Source organism: Lepidochelys kempii, chromosome 1 (assembly GCF_965140285.1).
Source record: "Lepidochelys kempii isolate rLepKem1 chromosome 1, rLepKem1.hap1, whole genome shotgun sequence".
In the NCBI taxonomy this organism is placed as follows: Eukaryota; Metazoa; Chordata; order Testudines; family Cheloniidae; genus Lepidochelys; species Lepidochelys kempii.
The window spans coordinates 162724889-162746708 of record NC_136380.1 but is presented as its reverse complement, the minus strand read 5'-3'; the positions used below and the strand labels follow the sequence as shown (position 1 = coordinate 162746708).

Sequence of the window (21820 nt, the reverse complement as noted above, 5' to 3'; positions counted from 1 at the left end):
TTAGTTTTTTGCTCTCCCCCCGTAGGAGCTGTTCTACTTTCTATAAATAATTCAATATTCATTGAGTCCCAGTGTCTAGGGAACTCACCTAGGATGTAGGAAGCCTGGCTTCAAGTCCCAGGTCTCCAAGTCAGGCAGAGCAGGGATGTGAACTTGAGTCTCCCACATGCCTGGTGACAGCCCTGACCACCAGTTTATTGACTCGTCTGAGATGACTTTATACATAATCTCCCCACACACACAAATTCCATCCTAGCGCTGAGAAACTTCCTAACAAAGGATTCATCAAAACTGACCATTTCCTATGAAAAGTTTCAGTTTTGACTGAAATGGCATTTTACACCGAAAAAAAAGTTACATAAAAAAAATCTGAGCAGCTCTACCCAGAAAGCATGTTCCCTTCCTGGAACAGGCACTTCTAAAGGGCTGCTGCTTTTTGTCATATTGGCTGGGAGGAGGAGAGGGAAGAAGAGACTGAGGTATACTTTCCTCTTCTTGCCTACATATGACACTTTGGGGGTGATCGGAGAAGAGTAGTAAATCTCTACTTAGAATATGGTTATATGTGTTGTGATTACACATTCAAACATTTTAAAAATCTGTGTAAAAGTGCTTGCACAACATTAAACAACACTGGTGTTTGGGTTTTTTATAAAAATATCATCATTAATTGGAGGAGGAGAATACTAAAGGTCTTAAACCAAGAAGGCATAAAGCACATGGCAAGAGGCAAGTGCAACGTATGAAGAAACTAAGACTTAAAATGAAATGTCCAGATTTCACAGAAAGCTAAATATCCATTTGCGTCATGTAAGAAAGACTAAATGTTTTGCATAATTATCAAAATGTGCAAAAAGTTTACTGGTAAGGATGGTCCCTTCCAAGTCTGTTCAAGATCATTAGCATATACTCCTTGCATGTGTTACTCTGCTATTCATGTGAAATGCATGATCTAGAAAAAGGGGTAAACAGGGAGGTTGCAAAGTTTGCAGATGATACAATATTATGCATGATAGTTAAGTCCAAATCTGACTGCGAAGACTTACAAAGAGATCTCACAAAACTGGATGACTGGGCAACAAAATGGCAGATGAAATTCAAGGTTGATAAATGCAAAGTAGTAAACATAAACATAATAGCAACTATACATACAAAATGATGGGTTCTAAATTAGCTGTAACCATTCAAGAAAGAGGGCTTGGAGTCACTGTGGACAGTTCTCTGAAAACATCCACTCACCTTGCATCCACAGTTAAAAAACCTAACAATGTTAGGAACCATAAAGCAAGTGATAGATAATAAGCCAGAAAATATCAAAATGCCTCTGTATAAATCCAGAGTAAACCCATTTTTGATGACTGGCCTATTCTGTTCATTCCTTTTTGAAGCATCTGGCATTGGCCAGTGCCAGAAGACAGGATACTGAGCAAGATGGACCATTGGTCTGACCCAGCCTGGCCATTCTTATTTTCTTGTCTCTACTATTACCGGACTGTTTTGTAAAATAAAATATGAGGAGATAAAAAAATTGCAACCTTCTTTAGCACAGCTAGTACTCACTAAATATTTTAGTTTTAGAGATTTTTTTTAAATACTTCACAACTTGCAGATCAGAAGAAGTCTTAATCTCATGTTCTATAATCTATATTAATATCTATGAGGTGAAAAGACTTTATAGAGGCTATTGTCTCAAAAATGTATACAGAAAGCTAGGTTTATTACAATGCCTGCTAAGCATATATGTTTCCATCCTACAAATTTAGATTTTCTCAGGATGGGAAGCCTCACATTCCTTTCACTGACAAAAAAAAGACTTAAAATCAGAGACAGCCAATAGCATCACAAGAACAAAAATATTTAGAATTGAGGCTCAAGGCAGAAAAACTCAAGTCAAAACGGGTTGTCCTGAATTTAGATTGTACTACAGAGAATGGGAGAATCCATCATGTATTTTGGGTTAATGTAGGCTATGACTAATTATTGTCATTTGGCTATCACCCATTTGGAACATATTGCAAACCTGAGTCAGGCTGAGGGAGCCTGAATTAGGGAGCATTTTTAAGAAGTTTAGTTGTGGACAATTGTATTTCAAGATGGACTTAAATCACCATTGTGACTGAAGTCTCTCTAATCTTTTCAAGGAGAATATTCTTGCTGTAAGGCTTTGCAAAAGCCAGAAAATGCTATACTGGAACCCACAGCAATGAAAGACAATCCTGGTCTTTACAGCTGAAATATCTTTTAACCATTTCTGAGTCTTTAGAGGCAAAGCTGCAAAAACAAAAACAAAAAAAACCCACACAAATCTACATACATGAAGCTGAAACTGAACATGTGGGTGCCAGATTCAACAGGCTATAGCAACCACCATTCACATTATTTCAGTGCTTTGATCCCACACAGCTGCCTAGTGACAAAGAATTTGCTCATTGTAGCAATATTAAAACTGACAATTTGCCATTTTATTTTATACATTTTTGAAGGAAAAGGTTTTAATGGCCGTCTCTAAAATGACATTTAAAACCACCAAGTCACTAACAAACAGTGCGCACACACATATTTCACTTTTAGCTATCAAGTAACCTGCCTTTCATAATATATTGTTCTTGCTGCAAATATTGCTTTCACTGTCCTACAGCAAGGCAATGGCAGAATATGGGTTGTCCAAAATGAACTTAATTAAAAACAGCCTATGCATTTATGTGTATGAAGCAAAGCACACTTCACAACTTAATAAGGAGTCTGATTTGTGAGGCGCAAGTGGTCCTAGTGCTGATATTCTCCAGTAGTCCCCATTACCTTATTCTTTACTGAGAAAAAGAGAGAGAAGGGATAAAACGTATTTGTGGACGCAGAGCGATCACTCAACAGCAAGCAGCACTAGTGGAGGATTATGGTAGCTCTAGTCCATATGATCAGATTGACATTATCCATAATATTTAGGTATTAGAACTTATGTAAATTTGTCTCCCTTCTAAAAGTTATTTCAATCTCGCAGTCTTAGACTAGTAGTGGCAGTAGCATTTTAATTTGTATTAAAACAAGGACAATGCTAAAACCTAAGGCCAAAAGCAACACACACACACAGACTAAGAACAAGAGTGTGTCCCAGCAATTGCTAGTTTCACTAGTCTAAAACAGAGGCAGAATAAACAAATGCTTCTAGACAATCACAGCAGCAAGAGTAGCTCATTTTCCTTTACCTAACAAAACAAGACAACATGAAAAATACAATCACCATTTTTTCTTGTCAGACACCTAACTCTGAATCTTAGCTGCCCACGGACAAATGACCAAAGAACACTGCCTACAGTCTTGTGAATAATTTGATCTAATTTTCAGAATGTAAAATTATTACTTAACAATACAGTACAATATAAAATTTATTGTTTATTTAGGAGAGCCTCCAATTCATCTGATCTCCAACTTGGATATGGGACAGCTGAATCCTTGGGCTTTGTTTTGGAAGAATATCAGTGCATAAATCTAGAGTGTCTGAACCAATGAACAATTCCACGTTGTAATATACTGACCCCATCACTTAACATTGTTTCTTAAACTTGGTCATCACAGGCCTAGTGTATTTTCTTGGAGTGATGATATTTAAATTGTGCAAGTTTCAATGTCGCCACTTTTAATATTTAGATATTTCTTCCCCAAATCTTTCCATTTTCCACACTGCTCTTCTACATGCAGTGCTTTCAACTTCATAGGTATACACGGATTACTCCTAATATAATTTCCCTCAGATGCTGGATCAATTCAGTTTTTGCATATGCAAAAGGCAGGAAATGCAGGTACTGTCTTTCCAAGTCTCAGTTCAGAGGAAGGGTGCTCCATTCAAACTATGTAGCTTACTTGAATTGTGTACAAGTGTACATCTCATTGGTTTCCTCATCCATTCAAAAAAACTTCGCTGTTTTGTTTCCACTGTGCATAACACATTTAAAGCTAATCCCGCCAATCTGATTACAGCTATGGAAGCCTGAACATCTAACCGAACTCCAAATTTAAGTCTAGTGATTTGTATAAAAACCAACAGGCCCTCTGTTAGCAAGACTCAACTACGGCACATGCCAAGGTTTGCTGAAATGACTAGCAATTCTGTGTGCCCAACTTGGGCTCTTTTAATGTGTCCTGATTTTCAGAAGGAAAGTCCCAACACTTGAGGTATTTGGTGTTTTTCCTGAAGCCCCAGTGATGCATTTATGTGAGAAAGATAGGTTACTCGCTTTGTGCGGTAACTGGAGTTCTTCAAAACATGTCCCCCTAAGGATGCTCCACTTCAGGTGCGCGTACGTCCCTTACACCTTTGATCAGAGATTTTTGGTAGCAAAGTCTGTTCAGCCCCCATGTGCTCCACACATCCGCGTGCCCCGGAGCAAAGATATATATGTCTGCGAAGGCAAATAGACCTCAGTTCCTTCTCTACTGCAAAATCCCACAGACGAAACTCTAAAACAGAAAGCAAGATAGTGGAACTCCCATAGGATAACCTATCTACCTTCATGTAGTGTCCCTATAGGTGCTCCACTTCAGTAACTCCCAACCAGTAACCCCACAAGGAGAAGGGAAATTGGAACAGGATCTAATACTGAAGACAGAACTGCATTGCCCACTGCAGTCTGATCTAGGGGCATGCACAAAGGCATAGTGCTTGGAAAAAGTATGTACTGAAGTCCAGGTTGTCACTTTGCAAATTTCAACTATTAGAACATTCTTAAGTAATGCCACAGAAGTAGACTGCTACCTTGTAGAATGGGATAACACTCTACAAGGGGGTTGAATGGTGGCAAAGTCATAGTATGAAATGATACAACCAGAGATCCATCTTAAGCCATTGAGTGGAAATTGTGGATCTGTCTGCAATTGAAACAAATAGCCTTGGTGACTTTCTGAATGGTTTGGTTCCATCCAAATAGAAGGCTAATACCCTTATAACATCCAGGATACAGAAGACAGCTTCCTGAAGAGTGTGACGTGGTTTAGGGAAAAAAAACAGAGATGAATGGTCTAGTTAACATGAAACTCAGACTGCACTTAAGGTAAACGTTTAATATTTGGTCAGAAGAAGGCCGTTTCCCAGAAGAACACTGTAAATAGGAGGTCCAGCATTAAAACCCCCAGTTCTCCAACCCTTCAGGCAGAAGAGATGGCTGCCAAGAAAGTTGTTTTCATCAATAGGTGAACCAATGAACATGTGATTAGTAGATCAAAAGTGTGTTTTATAGGGTAATTAAGGACAAGATTCAAATCCCACATTGAAGCGGGTTCTATAATTTGTAGAAAAAGGTTAAATCAGATGGCTCAGAAATCTCAACGTAGTGGAGTGAGCAAAAATCGAAAAACCTTTTTTATCAGTAAATGAAAGGTTGTTATAGCTGTCAAGTGAACACTGACCAAAGACCAGGTCTTTAATTCCAGCAGGTAGTCTGTGACAGCAGAAAGAGAAGATCAGGCAAAAGAAACTTCTCGATGGGTATGCCAGAAGTGATATCTCTGCTGTTTCTGTAGGTAAGTGTGATGTGTAGACTCCTTTCTACTATTTATCACCATCTGTTGCACTTCTGTTGAGCAAGAAGTCTCTATGCCAGAGAGCAAATGGGAAGACCATTTGCTCTAGATGGCGTGAGCACAGAGATGCATGCCCTATATCAAGACGGATGTGTCTTAAGTGATAATGGCCGGAGGAGCTTGAAAGAAGGGAACTCTCGCACAGAGTTTGGAGGGGTTCTGCCACCAAGTGAGCAAGTCCAGAACCTCATAGGGAAGAGAGACCTGTTTGTTGACACTGTGTTTGGTATGCACATTGCCCTGAGCTATCCCTAGAAACACTGGATATGTAATCTGCCATACAGGGTCAGAAGATGCATGCCACCATATGACGCAACAGCTGAAGTCAATTCCTTGCTGAAATCTGAGGGCTTAACTGAATCTTTGCAATAAGATTCTGTAGATTCATAAACCTGTCCACAGGTAGGTAAACCCTGGCTGTCACAGCATCTAGAGAGGCTCCTATAAAAGCTAGCCATCAAACCAGGATCAAGACAGACTTTGTGAGATTGATCTGGAGGCCTAAAGTGTGAAACAAAGACCTTGTTGTTGTACTCAGGGATCAATAACTCATTAAAAGATAAGAATCAAAGGGTAGAAATAAATGGTCACATTTCACAACGGAGAGAGGTAAATAGTGGGGTCCCCCAAGAATCTTTACTGGAACCAGTGCTGTTCAACATATTCACAAATTATCTGGAAAAAGGAATAAACAATGACTTGGCAAAGTTTGCAGACAATACAAAATTACTCAAGATAGTCATGTCCAAAGCAGACTGCAAAGAGTTACAAGGGGATCTCACAGAAACTGGGTGACTGGGCAACAAAATAGCAGATGAAATTCAATGCTGACAAATGCACACTGGAAAACATAATCCCAACTATACATGCAAAATGATGAGCTCTATATTAGCTGTTATCACTCAAGAAAGGTATTATCATTTTCAGAGAACTATCCACATCTGCTCAATGTGCAGCAGAAGTCAAAAAAGCTAACAAAATGTTAGGAACCATAAGGCAAGGGATAGATAATAAGCCAGAAAATATCAATGGCTCTATATAAATCCAGGATACACCCTCACCTTGAGTCCTGCATGCAGCTCTGGTTGTCCCAACTCAGTAAAAAAGATTAAAATTAGAAAAAGTACAGAGAAGGGAAACAAAATAATTAATGTTATGGAACAGCTTCCATATGAAGAGAGGTTAATAAACTATTTATCTTAGAAAAGAGATGACTAAGGGGTGATATGATAGAGGTCTATAAAATCATGAATGGTGTGGAGAAAGTGAACAAGAAAGTATTATTCACCCCTTCACACAATACAAAAAACAGGGATTACCTGATGAAACAGGTCAGCAGATTTAAAACAAACAAAAAGGAAGTACTTCTTCACACAACCCACAGTCAACTATTGGAACTTTTTGCCAGGGGATGCTGTGGAGGCCAAAAGTATAATTGGATTCAAAAATGAATTAGATAAGTTCATGGAGGACAGATCCATCAATGGCATTAGCCAAGATGGTCAAGGACAAAACCCCATGCTCTGGGTATCCTTAAATCTCCAAATGCCAGAAGCTGGGACTGTACGACCGTCACTCTAACTGGCCTGTTCTATTTATTCCCTCTGAAGCATCTGGCAATGGCCACTGTCAGAAGACAGAATGCTGGGCTAGAGAGACGATTGGTCTGACCCAGTATGGCCATTTTTATGTTTTTAGATACTGTTGCTACGACATCCTGACATAATTGACCCAAGTAGCTAATCATCGAGATAAGGGAAGACAATTATGCCTAGATGATGTATATGAGAGACTATGACTGCCACAACCTTTGAGAACACCATTGAGGCAGAGGAGAGGACAAAAGAGAGCACTTGGTATTGGAAGTGGTTGTGGTTAACTGTGAATTGAAGAAACCTCTTGTGAGAGAGCTGCATCATATCACAGAAATACAAGTCCTGAAGATCAAGAGTCACAAAAACCAAATCTCCAGAATCTAGAGAAGAAATTATAGTCAATAGTGCAAGAGTCACTATTCTGAATCTCACATAGTTGTTACGATACCTGAGATCTAACATTGGCCTCTATCCCTCGCTCTACTGAGATCTAACATTGGCCTCTATCCCTCGCTCTACGGGGGACCAGAAAGTACCTGGAATAGAACCCTTTCCACTGTGCTGAAGTGGAACTGCCTCTGTGGCCAAGAGCTGACCTTCATTTATGATGGCCTTAAATTGTTTCTGATGTTCCTTTGGAAATAGTCAATAAAGGTGTTAAATTTATCAGAGTTTACATCAAGGGAGGGCAAACTACGGCCCGCGGGCCAGATCTGGCCCGCCAGGGCTTTCTATCTGGCCCACAGGATTGTCAGCCCCGCCTTGAGCCCCCTGCCACATCACTCCTGCACACCAACCCCTTGCCTTGAGCTCCTTCCTGCACACTGCACCCCCTCCCACACTTCAACCCCCTACCCCAGCCCTACATTCATGGCCCTACATACAATTTCCCCACCCAGATGTGGCCCTCGGGCCAAAACGACGAGGGAGTGAAAGTATGGGAGATCAAGAATGTGTATGCTCCCTGTAGGAGGAATTTAAGGCCCTCAAACTGTTGGAGGTACAGGACCCATGGATCCCAACAAGGCCATAAGGCATAAGAGGAGGCAGTCACCACTGGTCACTCCAAGTGGTCAGAGGTCGAGGTCACCACTCCTCCACAAGTGGAGAGAAGTAACATCCCACTGAATAAATAGGTGATCCCCAGAGTCGAGAGTCAGAATCTCCTTCAATATATTCCATGGGAATGATAAGTGCTCTCCCTGGATGACAGAAATTAGGGAATCACAGGAGGGGGTGTGTGTCAACAAGAAAAGTACCATCGGTGAGCCAGAGGATCTCGGTACCAAAAGATGTGCAGACGCGGACAGTAGAGGAGACTCCGGTTCACTGGGTACAAACAGTTGTCAAGTCCTGGAACTCCTGCGGTACCAGAAGAAAAGTGCTGGCGCAGGTACAGACTCAGATGGAGCAGTCCAGGGTGCTGAAGTAGGTACCAAGGGTAGTGAGGAAACAGACCGTGCTGACCTCTTCGTCATACAGTAGCTAGCAGAGGTGGTCCTCCAAAAAAAAAAAAAAAAAAAAATCGATCTGGTACAGAAGAGGCATGGCTCTTAGAAACAGCCTTATACACCTTTGCGGTACCAGACGCACTTGCAGCCTCAGTAACACTCCTCTTGGGGTCAGAGGTCTCCAGTGACAGAGACCTCTTGTAAAGGGGATGCAAGTCATGCTCCCATTAACAGTACTTACCAGCTGTCGGCACTGCAGGCAGAGTTGTCGATCCCTCATCCCCCCAAGGCTTTCGGTGACCCAGTGTGACATTCTGTACCTTGGGGGAGCATCCTGTAACCCCCATATGCCTCATTTTCATATAATCGTGATCTTACACATAAAGCATGCCTTGTAAGGTATCAGGGAAAAGGTTATGATCTGCTGAAAGTCATTTCTCTATCCATATATGCGTACCATTAATGCATATGAAGTTATGAGAATTGTGTAGTATGGTTGTCACTAAAACATGCTGTAAATTGGGGGAATCAGCCAGATATTCGCTCCCCAGAGGCAACAGCAAGGAAAATAACCAACGCCCGAGCGGGGTGTCATACAACCCATCAACAGTCATTGTCCAGCAAGGGAGCTACAATGCAATGACACACCTGCATGAGGCCACACCAGGGGAATTGCTCAACCTTGCTTGGAGAGACTCACGGTATGTCTACACTGCAAAGTTGCTGACAGAACTTTTGTCTTTCAGCACCAGCAAAGAGCTTTCACACACGCTGACTTTTAGTGACAAGGCTGTGTTGACAGTCTTGTTGCTAAAAGCTGCGTGGTGTAGACAAGCCCTCAGTAATGATCACCTGACTCTGAAGGGGAGGGGGCAAAGACAAGAGGGAGGAAAGGACATGATAAAAGGAAGAGATGTTTGCCATGCTCTTCCTCTCTCTTCCACCTACACCTACAGACACCACACCAAGCAACTGAACCGCTGATCAAAGGGGAGACAGCCTGGCTAAAGAGCAACCAGCCAGCCTGGGGTGAGAAGCATCTAAGTTTGTAAGTGCTAAGATCAGTTTAGAATGCGTTTTGTTTTTATTTCATTTCACCAAGTCTGACTTGCTATGCTTTGACTTATAATCACTTAAAATTTATCTTTGTAGTTAATAAATCTGTTTATTCTCCCTGAAGCAGTGCATTTGATTTGAAACGTGTCAGAAACTCCCCATGGCATAACAAGCCTGGTACATATCAATTTCTTAGTTAAATTGACAAACTTACATAAATTTGTAGCGTCCAATGGGCATAAGTGGACACTGCAAGATGGAGATTCCTAGGGTCGTCTGGGACCAGAGATATTGGCTAGTGTCATTTGATTGCACAGCCCAAGCAGCAGCTAATATGCCAGAGGCTGAGCTTGAACAGCCCAGGAGTGGGGGTTCTCACAGCAGAGCAGGGTAAGGCTGGCTCCCAGAGTCAAGGACTGGAGGGACCTAGCAGATCACCAGTCCAGATAACACCAGAGGGTAACGTCACAACCAGACCACAAGGTGGACATGATAGTGACCGTCTTATCCCTGGTAGCCTTCAGCGACAAGGACCTGGCAGCTAATGGGGTAGCAACAGTTCTACCCATTGAAGCTCTTAATGACCAGGGTCCAGAGGTGGACGGGACACTATGTAGAGGGGGATTCTTGGAGCTCTGATCAGAAGCTGGTTTCAGGGCTAGCTTCATCATGAGGAGCTTGAATTTTATCTCTCGGTTCTTACAGAATGTGCTTTTAAATGAAGACCAGATTTTACACTTTGAAGGTATATAGATATCCCCAAAGCACTTCCAGAGTGTCCATCCCTACCCAGGAAGGATTCCTGGAAGGAAGAGCAATATTTAAAGCCTGGGAGTCCCCGGATCGGTAGCGTAGCTGGGCGGGGGGAAGCGGGGCAGCAGCCGCTCCCCCACCGAGCACAAGTGGAGTCTTTTTAATGGATTGGCACCTTTTTATTTTTTACTCACCCGGCGGCACTCTGGTCTTCAGCGGCTCTTCAGCGTCAGGTCCTTCACTCCCACACCAGTCTTCGGCGGCACTTCAGCGGTGGGGTCCTTCGGTGCCTTCAAAGACCGGAGTGAGTGAAGGACCTGACTCTGAAGTGCCGCTGAAGACCTGGAGTGCCACCACGTGAGTACAAGCAGGTGGTGCCTTTTTTATCTCCGCTCCCCCTCTGTTTACTCCACCTGGCTCTGCCACTGCCCAGGAAACCCCAGTAATAAGAGTCCGAACATAACCCTGAAATGGGGGGGGCAAGGGGGGAATAAAAAACAGGGAAAGAACAAAAAAACAAACAAACAAACAACCTACCTACCACCTAACAGTGAGCGGGACTCAGGAAGACCCGGCTGGTGGCTCCTACCCTGCACCAGGCTCAGCTGTTAGTCCTGGCTGGGTTGGGGAGACTGTGACTTCCTCTTCCCCTGCACGACATCCAAGGCCATGTCAGACCCACCCCCAGATTTCTCCCCTGGCAGTAGGAAGCCCTGAAAACTTCAGTACTTCCTGCACCCATTGCTCCTCAGCTGCGGGGGGGGTCTCTGTACAGGAAGCTGCTCCCCCATCCACCCAACACCTGTGCATCCAGACCCCCTCATATCAAGACCCCCCCCACAAACCTCACACACACACACCCCTCACATGCAGAACCCCGCTGACAAGCCCCACTCCCCCTGAACCTGGACCACCCCGATGAGCCACCTGCACCTGGATCTCCATCTTACTGAGCCCCAACCAGCTGCACCTGGACTCCCTTGCAGAGTCCCATTACCGCTGCACCCAGAACTCCCCAACAAGCCCTTGGATCCCACACTGAGCCACCCAAACCCAGACTGCCCCCCACAAAACCCTCTCAACCCACATGTGGATCCCCTCACACTAAGCCCCTTCACACTTGGATCCTGCCTTGCTAAGCCTGCCTATGCACACCTGGTGCATCTGGCACAGAGGGACAGGGTCCTGGGGTGTTTCTGGGGCAGGCCTGGTCCTTGCATTGTGTCGGGGTTGAGTGCAGCCTCACCACTGAGCCCGTGTCCCAGGGGGGAGCTGCACAGTGATCTCCCGCCTCTGTGCAGCCAGTGGCCTCTGCTCCCCAATGCCAGGCTGGTGCCTCCACCATTATTTGACAAATAAAATTTGCAGAATTTTTAAAATATTGTGTTCGGAATATTTTTTTTTGGGGGGGGGGGGCATAGAATACCCTGGGGAGTAATTTTCGTTACACGCCACGAGTATGTGTAGAGCACATGCACAGGCCGAACAGGCACTGCTACCAAAAATCCCCAAAGGCGCAGGTGGCGCACATGCACCTGAAATGGAGCACCCAGAGTGACATTTCCCAAAGAAGAATCGCAGCTTACTTTAAAAGAACATAAAAGTTTTTCATCCTCATGGGTACAGAATAAAGTTTGAAATCGTAAACCCTAAAACCTCAAAACAGCAGAAAGAAAACCAAGAGTAGCCACAGATTTTAAATATCTACGATGAACAACAGCTCATGATTATTTTGGGGCCTGACTCATGACTTAAATGGTTGAGGTTGGTAATGCTGCAAATGCCTGGGAGTCAGGACTCCTACGTTTCTCATTCCATTGACTCTCTGTGTGACTTTAAACTAGTCACTTAACTATTCTTCAGATTACACATATGTACTCCAAAGTGCTGAATCTTAATCAGAAATTATTTTAAAGGATTTGAATACCTCAAATGAAAAGTTCTATGTAAGTGAAAGCCACAATACATCTAGAGAAATGAATAACCTGTCAGAAAGCTCTAAGTGATTATGTATTCTTAATTTATTCTAATACTTAGATGTTTAATTGCTTCTTAAATACTTGCAAATTCCTTTCAGATACTATTCTGGAAATGTGCTAAATTATCAGCTTGAAAATGTATATTAAAAACATTAAGAATGATGTTGCACATACAAAGATTATAGCATTTTGAAACCTAACATCACAGCAAAACCAATAACCCTCAAATGACCCTTCATTTCCCACTTGCTTTTTGTAAACTTTATTTAAACCATGTAACTGTCAAATAGATTCTTGTGAAACATACTGAACGAAACTGCAAATGTAAAATATGCCACTAGATGGCAAGCATTGGCAAAAATTAATTAGCATCACTGTTGGATTCTTACATGGTACAATTTGAAAGCTGGGTGTGAAGGGAGAAAGATATAGAGATTGGGGCAACAATATTAGAGAAAATTCTATCAACTTGATCCTCTCCATACAGTTCTCCTCTTGAGAGATTTTAGATGTTAAATTACAATTAATATTGGGCAAATGAACAGAATGTAAGTTATAGTTTGTTTGCTTGTGAACCAGGGACTCTTACTAGTTTAAACTTTGTTCATTTTACTTTAAGCCATTTGATCTTGTGGTGTCACATTTCAATGTTTTTGTAAAGCTGTCTACAATGAAATTGTGAAGAATGTATCAAGTAATAATCAGGCCTATACATAACAATTCTCTAAAATTTTAGGGGGCATGGGTAATAGGCAGATATTTTGTGCAGTGAGAGAATAATATCAACCTGCAGCACCTTCACTGGTTTCCTAGTGATTATTAATTTAATATTCACACAAATATTAAAAATGCCTTCAGGATTATTAAAGATCTCCTTCTCACTTTTCTGACTACATACTCCTCATATTGCCTTTCCCATACATTATGGTCCTTCAGTATTGACCTCCTCACTTCCCAATCAGATCTCCATAATTTGGGGTTGCTCTTTCATTTGTGTTGCCCTGTTTATGCAGAATTCTCTATCTCGAGTAGAAATAAAGTTAATTACGCCTTTTAATCTCTTAAAAACCTTTTCTTACTATAGATTAGCACAGTTTTGCTCTGTAGAGCATTTTGATACTGTGCAAGGACACAAGTGAAGTACAATGCATGTCTTATTAACGAAGGGCTAAAATGTTCCATCAGCAATAAGCCAAATTCTTAAAAGGTTCAAGTCCCACAGTTTCCCCAATGTAAATCTCAAAAGTGTGTTTAGCAGCTAAAGAACCATAAAAGAGCAGTAGTCGTTTAGACATTTTTACTACTTGCTATATAAGGGCTAAACCTCAATATTGACTACAGTGAATACAACTATTTTAATTTATTATGTTACATTGCTATACATTTACCTGGACTTTTATTAAATTTGAAAAAATATTTCTAAGTACTTTTGTATACATGGCTTTTGGACAATAGCAGCTTACATATTGGTTTGTAATTATTTGTTTTATTCAATTAAGTATTCAGGGTAATTAAAGAAAAGTATTAGGAAATTTCTGCTTTCCTAATAAATGACAAACATGAAATACTTCAAAGTGAATACCTCCTCCTGGCCCATACATATGTTATCACCACCAGGTCTAATCGCAGACTCTGGAAAGCAGTTTTTAAAGTTTATTTGGTTGTAATATTCTATACACTTTATTTTATATAAGGTTAGAAAAACATTGAAGTGTTAGTCGTGATTTTTTTTTTAATTTGTACAGAATGTTTGGTAAGAGTTTTTAATTGTGAACTACAGGTAAAACGACTGTTGACTGAAATCTTGGTAACTGTGATTAAAAGGCAAAACACCCAACAGGAGTGTCTGCTCAAAGAGTCTCTCCCTTGTTAATGAGCGTGAAGATATTTTTTCTAGGATCTCAAGGTAAGCAATATATAGCACCTGGTTTGCCAAGGCCATAAAAAGCTGATTCAGGAGACTCGACTCTGCCTCACCCCCTTCTCACCCTTCTCTCTCTTCATAAAGAAAAATTTCATTTTTAAATTCTAACAAAATAGACGAGGAATAGTTTTATTAAAAATTTTATAAACACTCTAAGGCCTTCATGTGGTTTAAGGAAAATATATAAAGTTGGGAAATGTTTTGTAGCAGTCCTTTGTTTATTCCTTAAATGCTCAGAAATGTACAAGTATCTTTGAGATGTCTGTTTGCAAATGACTTGTATTTAAAAGTAAGCCTGATGCAACTGCCATATAACTAGTAAAATATTTGTTATATTTTCATAAATATAACATGGTCATTTATCATCATCACTGGTTAATACGATAAAAAGTCATTTAAGTACAGAATGTTTATGCTAACTGGGGAATTAGTGATCTGACAGTGTTCAAGCAACTTTCTAGTTAAATTCAAACACACACAAAAACCACTACTCCAAGAATTTACAAGAAGAGCCAATGCATTCTTTGAGGACTATTTAAATCAGGGGAAGGCAACCAGTGCACAAGCTGATTTTCAGTGGCACTCACACTGCCCGGGTCCTGGCCACCGGTCCAGGGGGCTCTGCATTTTAATTTAATTTTAAATTAAGCTTCTTAAACATTTTAAAAACCTTATTTACTTTACATACAACAATAGTTTAGATATATATTAAAGACTTATAGAAAGAGACCTTCTAAAATGATTAAAATGTATCACTGGCACGCAAAACCTTACATTAGAGTGAATAAACGAAGACTCGGCACACCACTTCTGAAAGGCTGCCGACCCCTGATTTAAATTGAAGACTCTTTTTAAGTTAATCTAAGCTTAGAAAGGCTATTTTAAAGCTAAAAGATATGTAAGTAAGGAAGTTTGATTTATTTAAAACAGAATTTAAACTCCTATTAAACCCTAATAAAACTAAAGGACTAAAAACACAAGAAAGAGTTAAAACAAAGGATATTTGAGTTCCCTCCACAAGAACAATATACAGTTACTACCCTGTTCCATAGCAAACAAATTTCATATTCATGAGCTGAAGATACTATCTGAACTGTCCCATGAGGGTCTTAAACCAATGAAAAGGTGACAGCAGCCAATATTTAAATCCAGATGAGCCCTAAAAGGGGTATGCCTTGCACCTCCAGTGAAACTGTGAAATGTGAAGACTATACATCTCTCTGAATTAAGCAAGCAGCACACCCTGCTTCTGTTTCTTAACCTCAATGTCACTCCGGTCTTAGTCATGCCATCTCTTTCAAGCAAGCAAACGTCAGCAGTGGGACAAAGAAGCAGTAACCATACAGCATCAAGAAGCAATCACCTTCCAACACAACAGTGCTTCTGCAACGTAATGATATCACGAAGAATGAGAGAAAGTTTACCAAAGCATTGCCAAGGAATCAGATTTATTTTTTTCTTCTAATGATTTTAATGAGATATGGAAATGCTATTTGTAATTTAAGACAGTAACAGCTTCTCCCATTAAGCACCAAAGTGGTTTACGCTATTATTCTTGGAGAGGAAACAAACTAATCTTAGTAAAAAGAGAAACAGATTTAATTTGAATCATAGAATATCAGGGTTGGAAGGGACCCCAGAAGGTCATCTAGTCCAACCCCCAAATATTAAGATACTTAATATACATTAATTTGTCTGACTCAAGACAGCTGCTAGAATGGCCTCTAAAGTAACTGAATGTAAATATTTAAGTTTTGTAAGACTTAATTAAGATCACTCACCTTTGCCTATTTTTGAACAGTTTAGGTTATCCATGATAAACCACACAGGACTCACCTACCCTTAAATGAAATTCCCTTGCCATATATACACTGTTTTAGTTATGTATGATACTCTAAAACAGGACTCGTATACTAGTTTTGAAAATATCTCTTCAGTATTGACCTATCCAGAGAAGAATGCCCCCACCAAAAACTGGCCCACCCTCTACGGCATAATCTCTGTTAAAAACTCTTCATGGAGAGACAGATAAAAGAGACTGTAACTGAAGTCACAATGGTTTATTATTTGTGTTTTCAATGTTTTGTAAAAAAACCCCACAAAGTTAGTAATTTGATGGTTTTGTTTTTAATCATGATGTCTCATAAGACATGGTGAGGAACCCCATGTGACGAACAGTGGAAGTCACATCCCTAAATTGGCACTGAGAGACTCTCTCTCTAGACAAACTTTTAGTAATTTTTGGTTTCAGAGGAACAGCCGTGTTAGTCTGTATTCGCAAAAAGAAAAGGAGTACTTGTGGCACCTTAGAGACTAACCAATTTATTTGAGCATGAGCTTTCGTGAGCTACAGCTCACTTCATCAGATGTTTACATCTGATGAAGTGAGCTGTAGCTCACGAAAGCTCATGCTCAAATAAATTGGTTAGTCTCTAAGGTGCCACAAGTACTCCTTTTCTTTTTTAGTAATTTTTGGTACATATTAAAATTACTTGGCCCTAACAACTTGGCAGACCTTTCTACCCCAGAACTATAAAAACATTATTTTGTTTTTTTAAATCATGCATCAAGCTACTTAGTTTAAATCTCTTATGTCTGCAATTGAAGTAGAATGCTCACCTCATCAGAAGAAAGCAAATAAATAGGAGTTAGTGAAGGAACTTCGCTTAATTCACAACTCAGGCCAAGTAAGGTCAGGATCTCCTTAAGAACTTCATATCTCTTGGCATTGCTCATTTTGAGTAAATTAAAATCTTCTTGGGTTTGGGTAGTCAGAGAGGCAATATCCATTTCCAAGTATATCTGGGGAGATGGGAAAAGAAAAAGAAAGAAGTGACTAACACGAAAGACAGCAGCTGAGGTAGAGAAAAGCAAAGCAGACCTAAAAATGGTGTGGTATCTATTCACTTACTACTAGCTGAATTTAGTACAAGAGCCATGTAAAATTCAGTGTGACTTGTGTGTTAGAAATAAGGTTATATTTTATACGATGAAGAAACAAGACATATTAATGAATAGGGCTTTGACATCTTAAAAGCCTGTCAAACAGATATATATCCAAGGTGTAGCAAATACTAGTAGAGACCAATGAATCCTTAACTTCCAAGGAGGAGACTAGAGCTATTGGTGAACTACAGTTCTTCTCTTAAAAGTGTGTAAAAATGCCCCTTCTTAATCAGTTGGTCTGTCTCCCGCATGTATTTGGAGTCCATATCTACTTACTGACTAAGAAGTTTTTGCTACTTTTTTCTTCTATTAGCACTATATAAATGAAGCTGCTCTGGATTCCACTCTGGCTCATGAGCCAGTAGAATTCAGTTCTGATTGCAGAATTTTTGTTGGTAGAGATTAACAAGGTAGAAAGAACCCAGCCTGACTAATTCCAAGTTGAATCACAGGATTGAAATTAGAAAAACATCTTTTTATTTTTGAACTGCACTGATTATATCTGGAACACTGACTCAGAAACCTACAATGCCATTTTATACAGAATCACTTTTCAAACTAGAGGTGAACTTTGGGGGCTTCTCTACACAAATCGGCAAGCCAAGCTGCAAATATACAGCACTCCAGCGTGCTGCTCACTAATTGGCCATGTGGACCCTGCTACCACACGGTAAAAGTTCTATTGTGCACTTTGGAAATACTATTTAGCAGTACTTCAAAGACCAATAAATGAAAGCTAATCACAAAACTTTTAGTGCACGGTAGCAGGATCCACAGAGATTTAGTACGTGGCAAACTAGAGTGTTGTAAATTCATATCCTACCTTCCTGCACACTAACTCTCCATGTGTACAAGCCTTAAGAAGCAGAGCTGAAATGCAGAGTCCAGCCTAGCCCTCCTAAAATTATATATTGTATCTCACAGAAGTTCCAAGATGTTTAATACATTTAGTAGAATACAAAATGTACATCTGCTTTATTCTACTATATGCAAATACATTTAAATGAAAGTGGCATAAAAATTACTTATACTGTGCTTGCATACATTTTTGCACTTTTTATTTTCTCTATCTATAGTATGCATTATCCACTTTTCTATCATTCAGCCAAATAAATTTATTGAATTAAAGAGGTAATGTTATGAAACTAGACCAGTGCAGAAGAGGGAAATAACTACCCTGTGACTCTGAATATTTACTGGTTGATGTCACTGTCAATACTCTTATCAATATAGCCATGAAGAGAACAACAACACGCCTTTTCAGATGCAGACTGGAACTCAAGTAAAAATCATAAATGATATTCTAATCCTTTTAATCTGATTTCCGAAGCTACCCCACATTGCCCTTTTTCCTCAGAAAACTCACTGCAGTATTAAATTTTATTAGAGGAGAGGGGTCATTTAAATGCTACAGCAAAACAGGTTTTACCATGCAACTTAAAGAAATGGATAGTAACAGTACCTAATCAATTTTCTACTTCAAGTACCCAACACATGGGTGACAGAAATTGTTATACAAAACTGTAACATTTGATCTACATAACCTGGTTTTCCCAAGATGCCATAGTCTTTTGGCAGTGACACTCAGGAGTAATACTGGCAAACGTGTACAGCTTTAAAAAGGATATTTTAATACTGGGAGACATGCAGTAAAGCTGATCATTGCATACCTAAGACAACAGAAATGTCCCAAAATGCCCTTTTCCATACATTTAGGTGGGAAAGTTATGACAAAAGACATATGGGAAGGTGACTGATTAAAAACTGCTAAGGGCGAATCTGACAGCTACTGTAAACAAGGAATGTTGGGATTTGCCTTTGGCTCAGTGAGTTCAAAAGAAATTTGTCATCTCTTCATCCTGTAGAGCCCTGGTGAGGGGAAAGCACCTTGGAGAAGCCCTGATGAAGTTTTCTGGAGTAATTGCAAGATTACTCATATTACCAGAAGAATAAACATCTACACGTTAAGTCTTGAGTCCCAAAAAAACATCTGTCCTATAATTAAAATAAGGGTAAAGGTTGCCCATTTCTAAAGTTTATATTCTTGTATTTCTGTTTCATTTGGTTCTCTGCACCAGAACTCAACAAGATAAGCCCAATAAACTACATTTTTTATTTCCCTCCTTCTATTTTGCTACAAATGGACAAAAGGTTATTTTCCTACTCTAATGACCTGAGTCCCATAATTCAGGAATCCTGTGTACAAATAACTTCAAACTAGGTAAAAAACTCTGCCTCAGTCCTTTGCCTAGCCTACCAAATTTGAGGCAGGTATTCCTGTCTGTGGACTTCAGAGAGGCATCAAAAATGAACTTATAATGGAGGTCAGTTGAAATCTAGGAGCACACCATAATAAGCATGTTATACAATGCAATAAACAACTTAAGTCTTCTTACACACAGTACCTGACACAGAATGGCTTCTCCTCCACAATCTCCATATGGCAGGTGAACAATGATCATATCTTTATCTGTATTACTTAAGTGACTCAACGACTTCACTTGGCTGTGCTTTTCTTTAGCCTCTTGCTCAAAAACACTGCCACTGGTCAGAAGGTTTAATTTAACTTCACTGTTATCTGCTTTATAGAACACTAATTCTTGGATGGTCTTCTTCAGTTCGCTTTTGCTCCTTATCTGTATACTGCCAAATGTAAAAGAGGCAGAAAGTCCTAAAATCTTCCCACCTCTTGACAAGTAGGTCAGGAACTGTTTGTGATTGTCCTTAGAAATGGGTTCCTCTGTGGCAATAACCAACAACAACGAGTTATCAAGCCAGGGAGCTTTCAGAACTTGTTCCTCTACCAGCTGGTAGATGGTGTAGCTGTCTGTATGAATGCACTCCTTGAGCACTGATTTTATCTTCTCAAATTTGATTTTCATAGGGTCAGAGCCCACATAAATTAAAACATTGGGAGTCTTCCCAGTGAGGTTTATCCTTCTTAGTTCTCTTGCCAGACAGCCATCAGTAACTTCTTCCACGCTAGCACTGCAATCATCAGGAAGTTCTGGAATGTTTTCTGATGAAGCATATCTGACTGACTCAATGGTGCTGTTTTCAAGTTCAAAGCATTCATGGCAGCTGGAAAGGTGCAGGTGGTGATGTTTACCAGTACTTGTCTCCCTTTCACATAGGTTATTAGGCTCATCATAAGACTCACTTCTTTTCTCCAGCCTGGATTTCTCTTCTCGCGCCTCCTGGTCACCACCTCCTGTAGAATCAGTTGACGTTGATCCTTGTTTAGTTGCAGCTGCAACTGGAGGAGCAGGGGTCATTTCATCCATGTGTATGCTATTAGTGCTATTCTTCTCTTCTGTAGGTGCAGCCATCCGCTTGAGCTCCTTTAGAGCAGAATCCTGTAAATGGATAGCTGAGAGATTTCAAAAGAAAAAAAGTTAAAAGCTGTACAAAAATAGCAATGTTGAATGTCACTACCCCTAGTATGCAATTTGGCGTTAGATTTAGTTTCCTGATAAATCACTTACACTAGTCGTTCTCAACCAGGGGTATGCATACCTCTGGGGTACATCAACTCATCCAGATATTTGACTGGTTTTACAATAGGCTACATAAAAAGCACTAAAACTCAGTACAAGCTAAAATTTCATACAGACAATGATGTGTTTATACTGCTCTATATATTAGACACTGAAATGTAAATACAATATTTATATTCCAGTTGATGTATTTTATAACTGTATGGTAAAAATGAGAAAGTAAGCAATTTTTCAGTAACAGTTTGCTGTGACACTTTTGTATTTTGATGTCTGATTCTCTATGCAAAGTTTTTAAGTGAGGTGAAATGTGGGGGGACACAAGACAAATCAGCCTCCTGAAAGGGGCACAGTGGTCTGAAGAGGTTGAGAAACACAGACTTACACTCCTAAAAAGTTGCCTCCTTTTAGACACTAAGGCCCTACTTCTCCTGAAACATAAAGAGTAAGTCTATTTTGTAAATCCCTAGGAGAACGTATCTGGCAGTTAGAGACCACTTAAGGCTCTTAAGCAAAATAGGCAGTCATGGGAGGAGAGGAAAGATCCTCTCATGGACCCCTAACTGGTTAAAGGATAGAAAACAAAAAAGATAGGAACAAACAGTCAGTTTTTGCAGTGGAGACACGTAAACAGCAGGGTGCCTGAGGATCTGTACTGGGAACTGAACTGTTCAACATATTCATAAATGATCTGGAAAAGGGAGTAAAAAAATAAGGTGACAGTTTGCAGACAATACAAAATTACTCAAAATTGTTAAGCTGAAAGCAAAGAGGTACACAGGGATCTGTGACACACCATGGTACAATCCAGACTAATGAGTAGCTGTGTCACCCCTGCCCTGTAACCTGTGGTGCCCTTTATTATGGTTTGCTGCTCACAAACAGCCTTCAGCATGTAGGCACTCCCAGCTAGGTCAGGGGGTGCTGCAGCCAGCCAGATCTTGGCTCTTACCAGCCTTAAAGTTTACCAACAGGTGACCACCACGCACTCCCAGCCTCAGATTTTCCCGCAGAAATGTATGACTTGTGCCGACCAGCCCCCTCCTGA

General features: G+C 40.4%; 1 protein-coding gene across 1 annotated transcript in view; it reads right to left on the bottom strand.

Annotated features, from left to right (window-relative positions):
• Positions 1-21820, bottom strand: part of HLCS (holocarboxylase synthetase) — a 212719-nt gene that overhangs the window by 168429 nt on the left and 22470 nt on the right. The window contains exons 4-5 of the mRNA XM_073361038.2: positions 19684-20648; positions 16952-17134 (exon numbers count right to left, since the gene is read on the bottom strand). Coding sequence (XP_073217139.2) covers positions 16952-17134; positions 19684-20648 — 1148 coding nt within the window. The remainder of the gene's footprint in view (positions 1-16951; positions 17135-19683; positions 20649-21820) is intronic.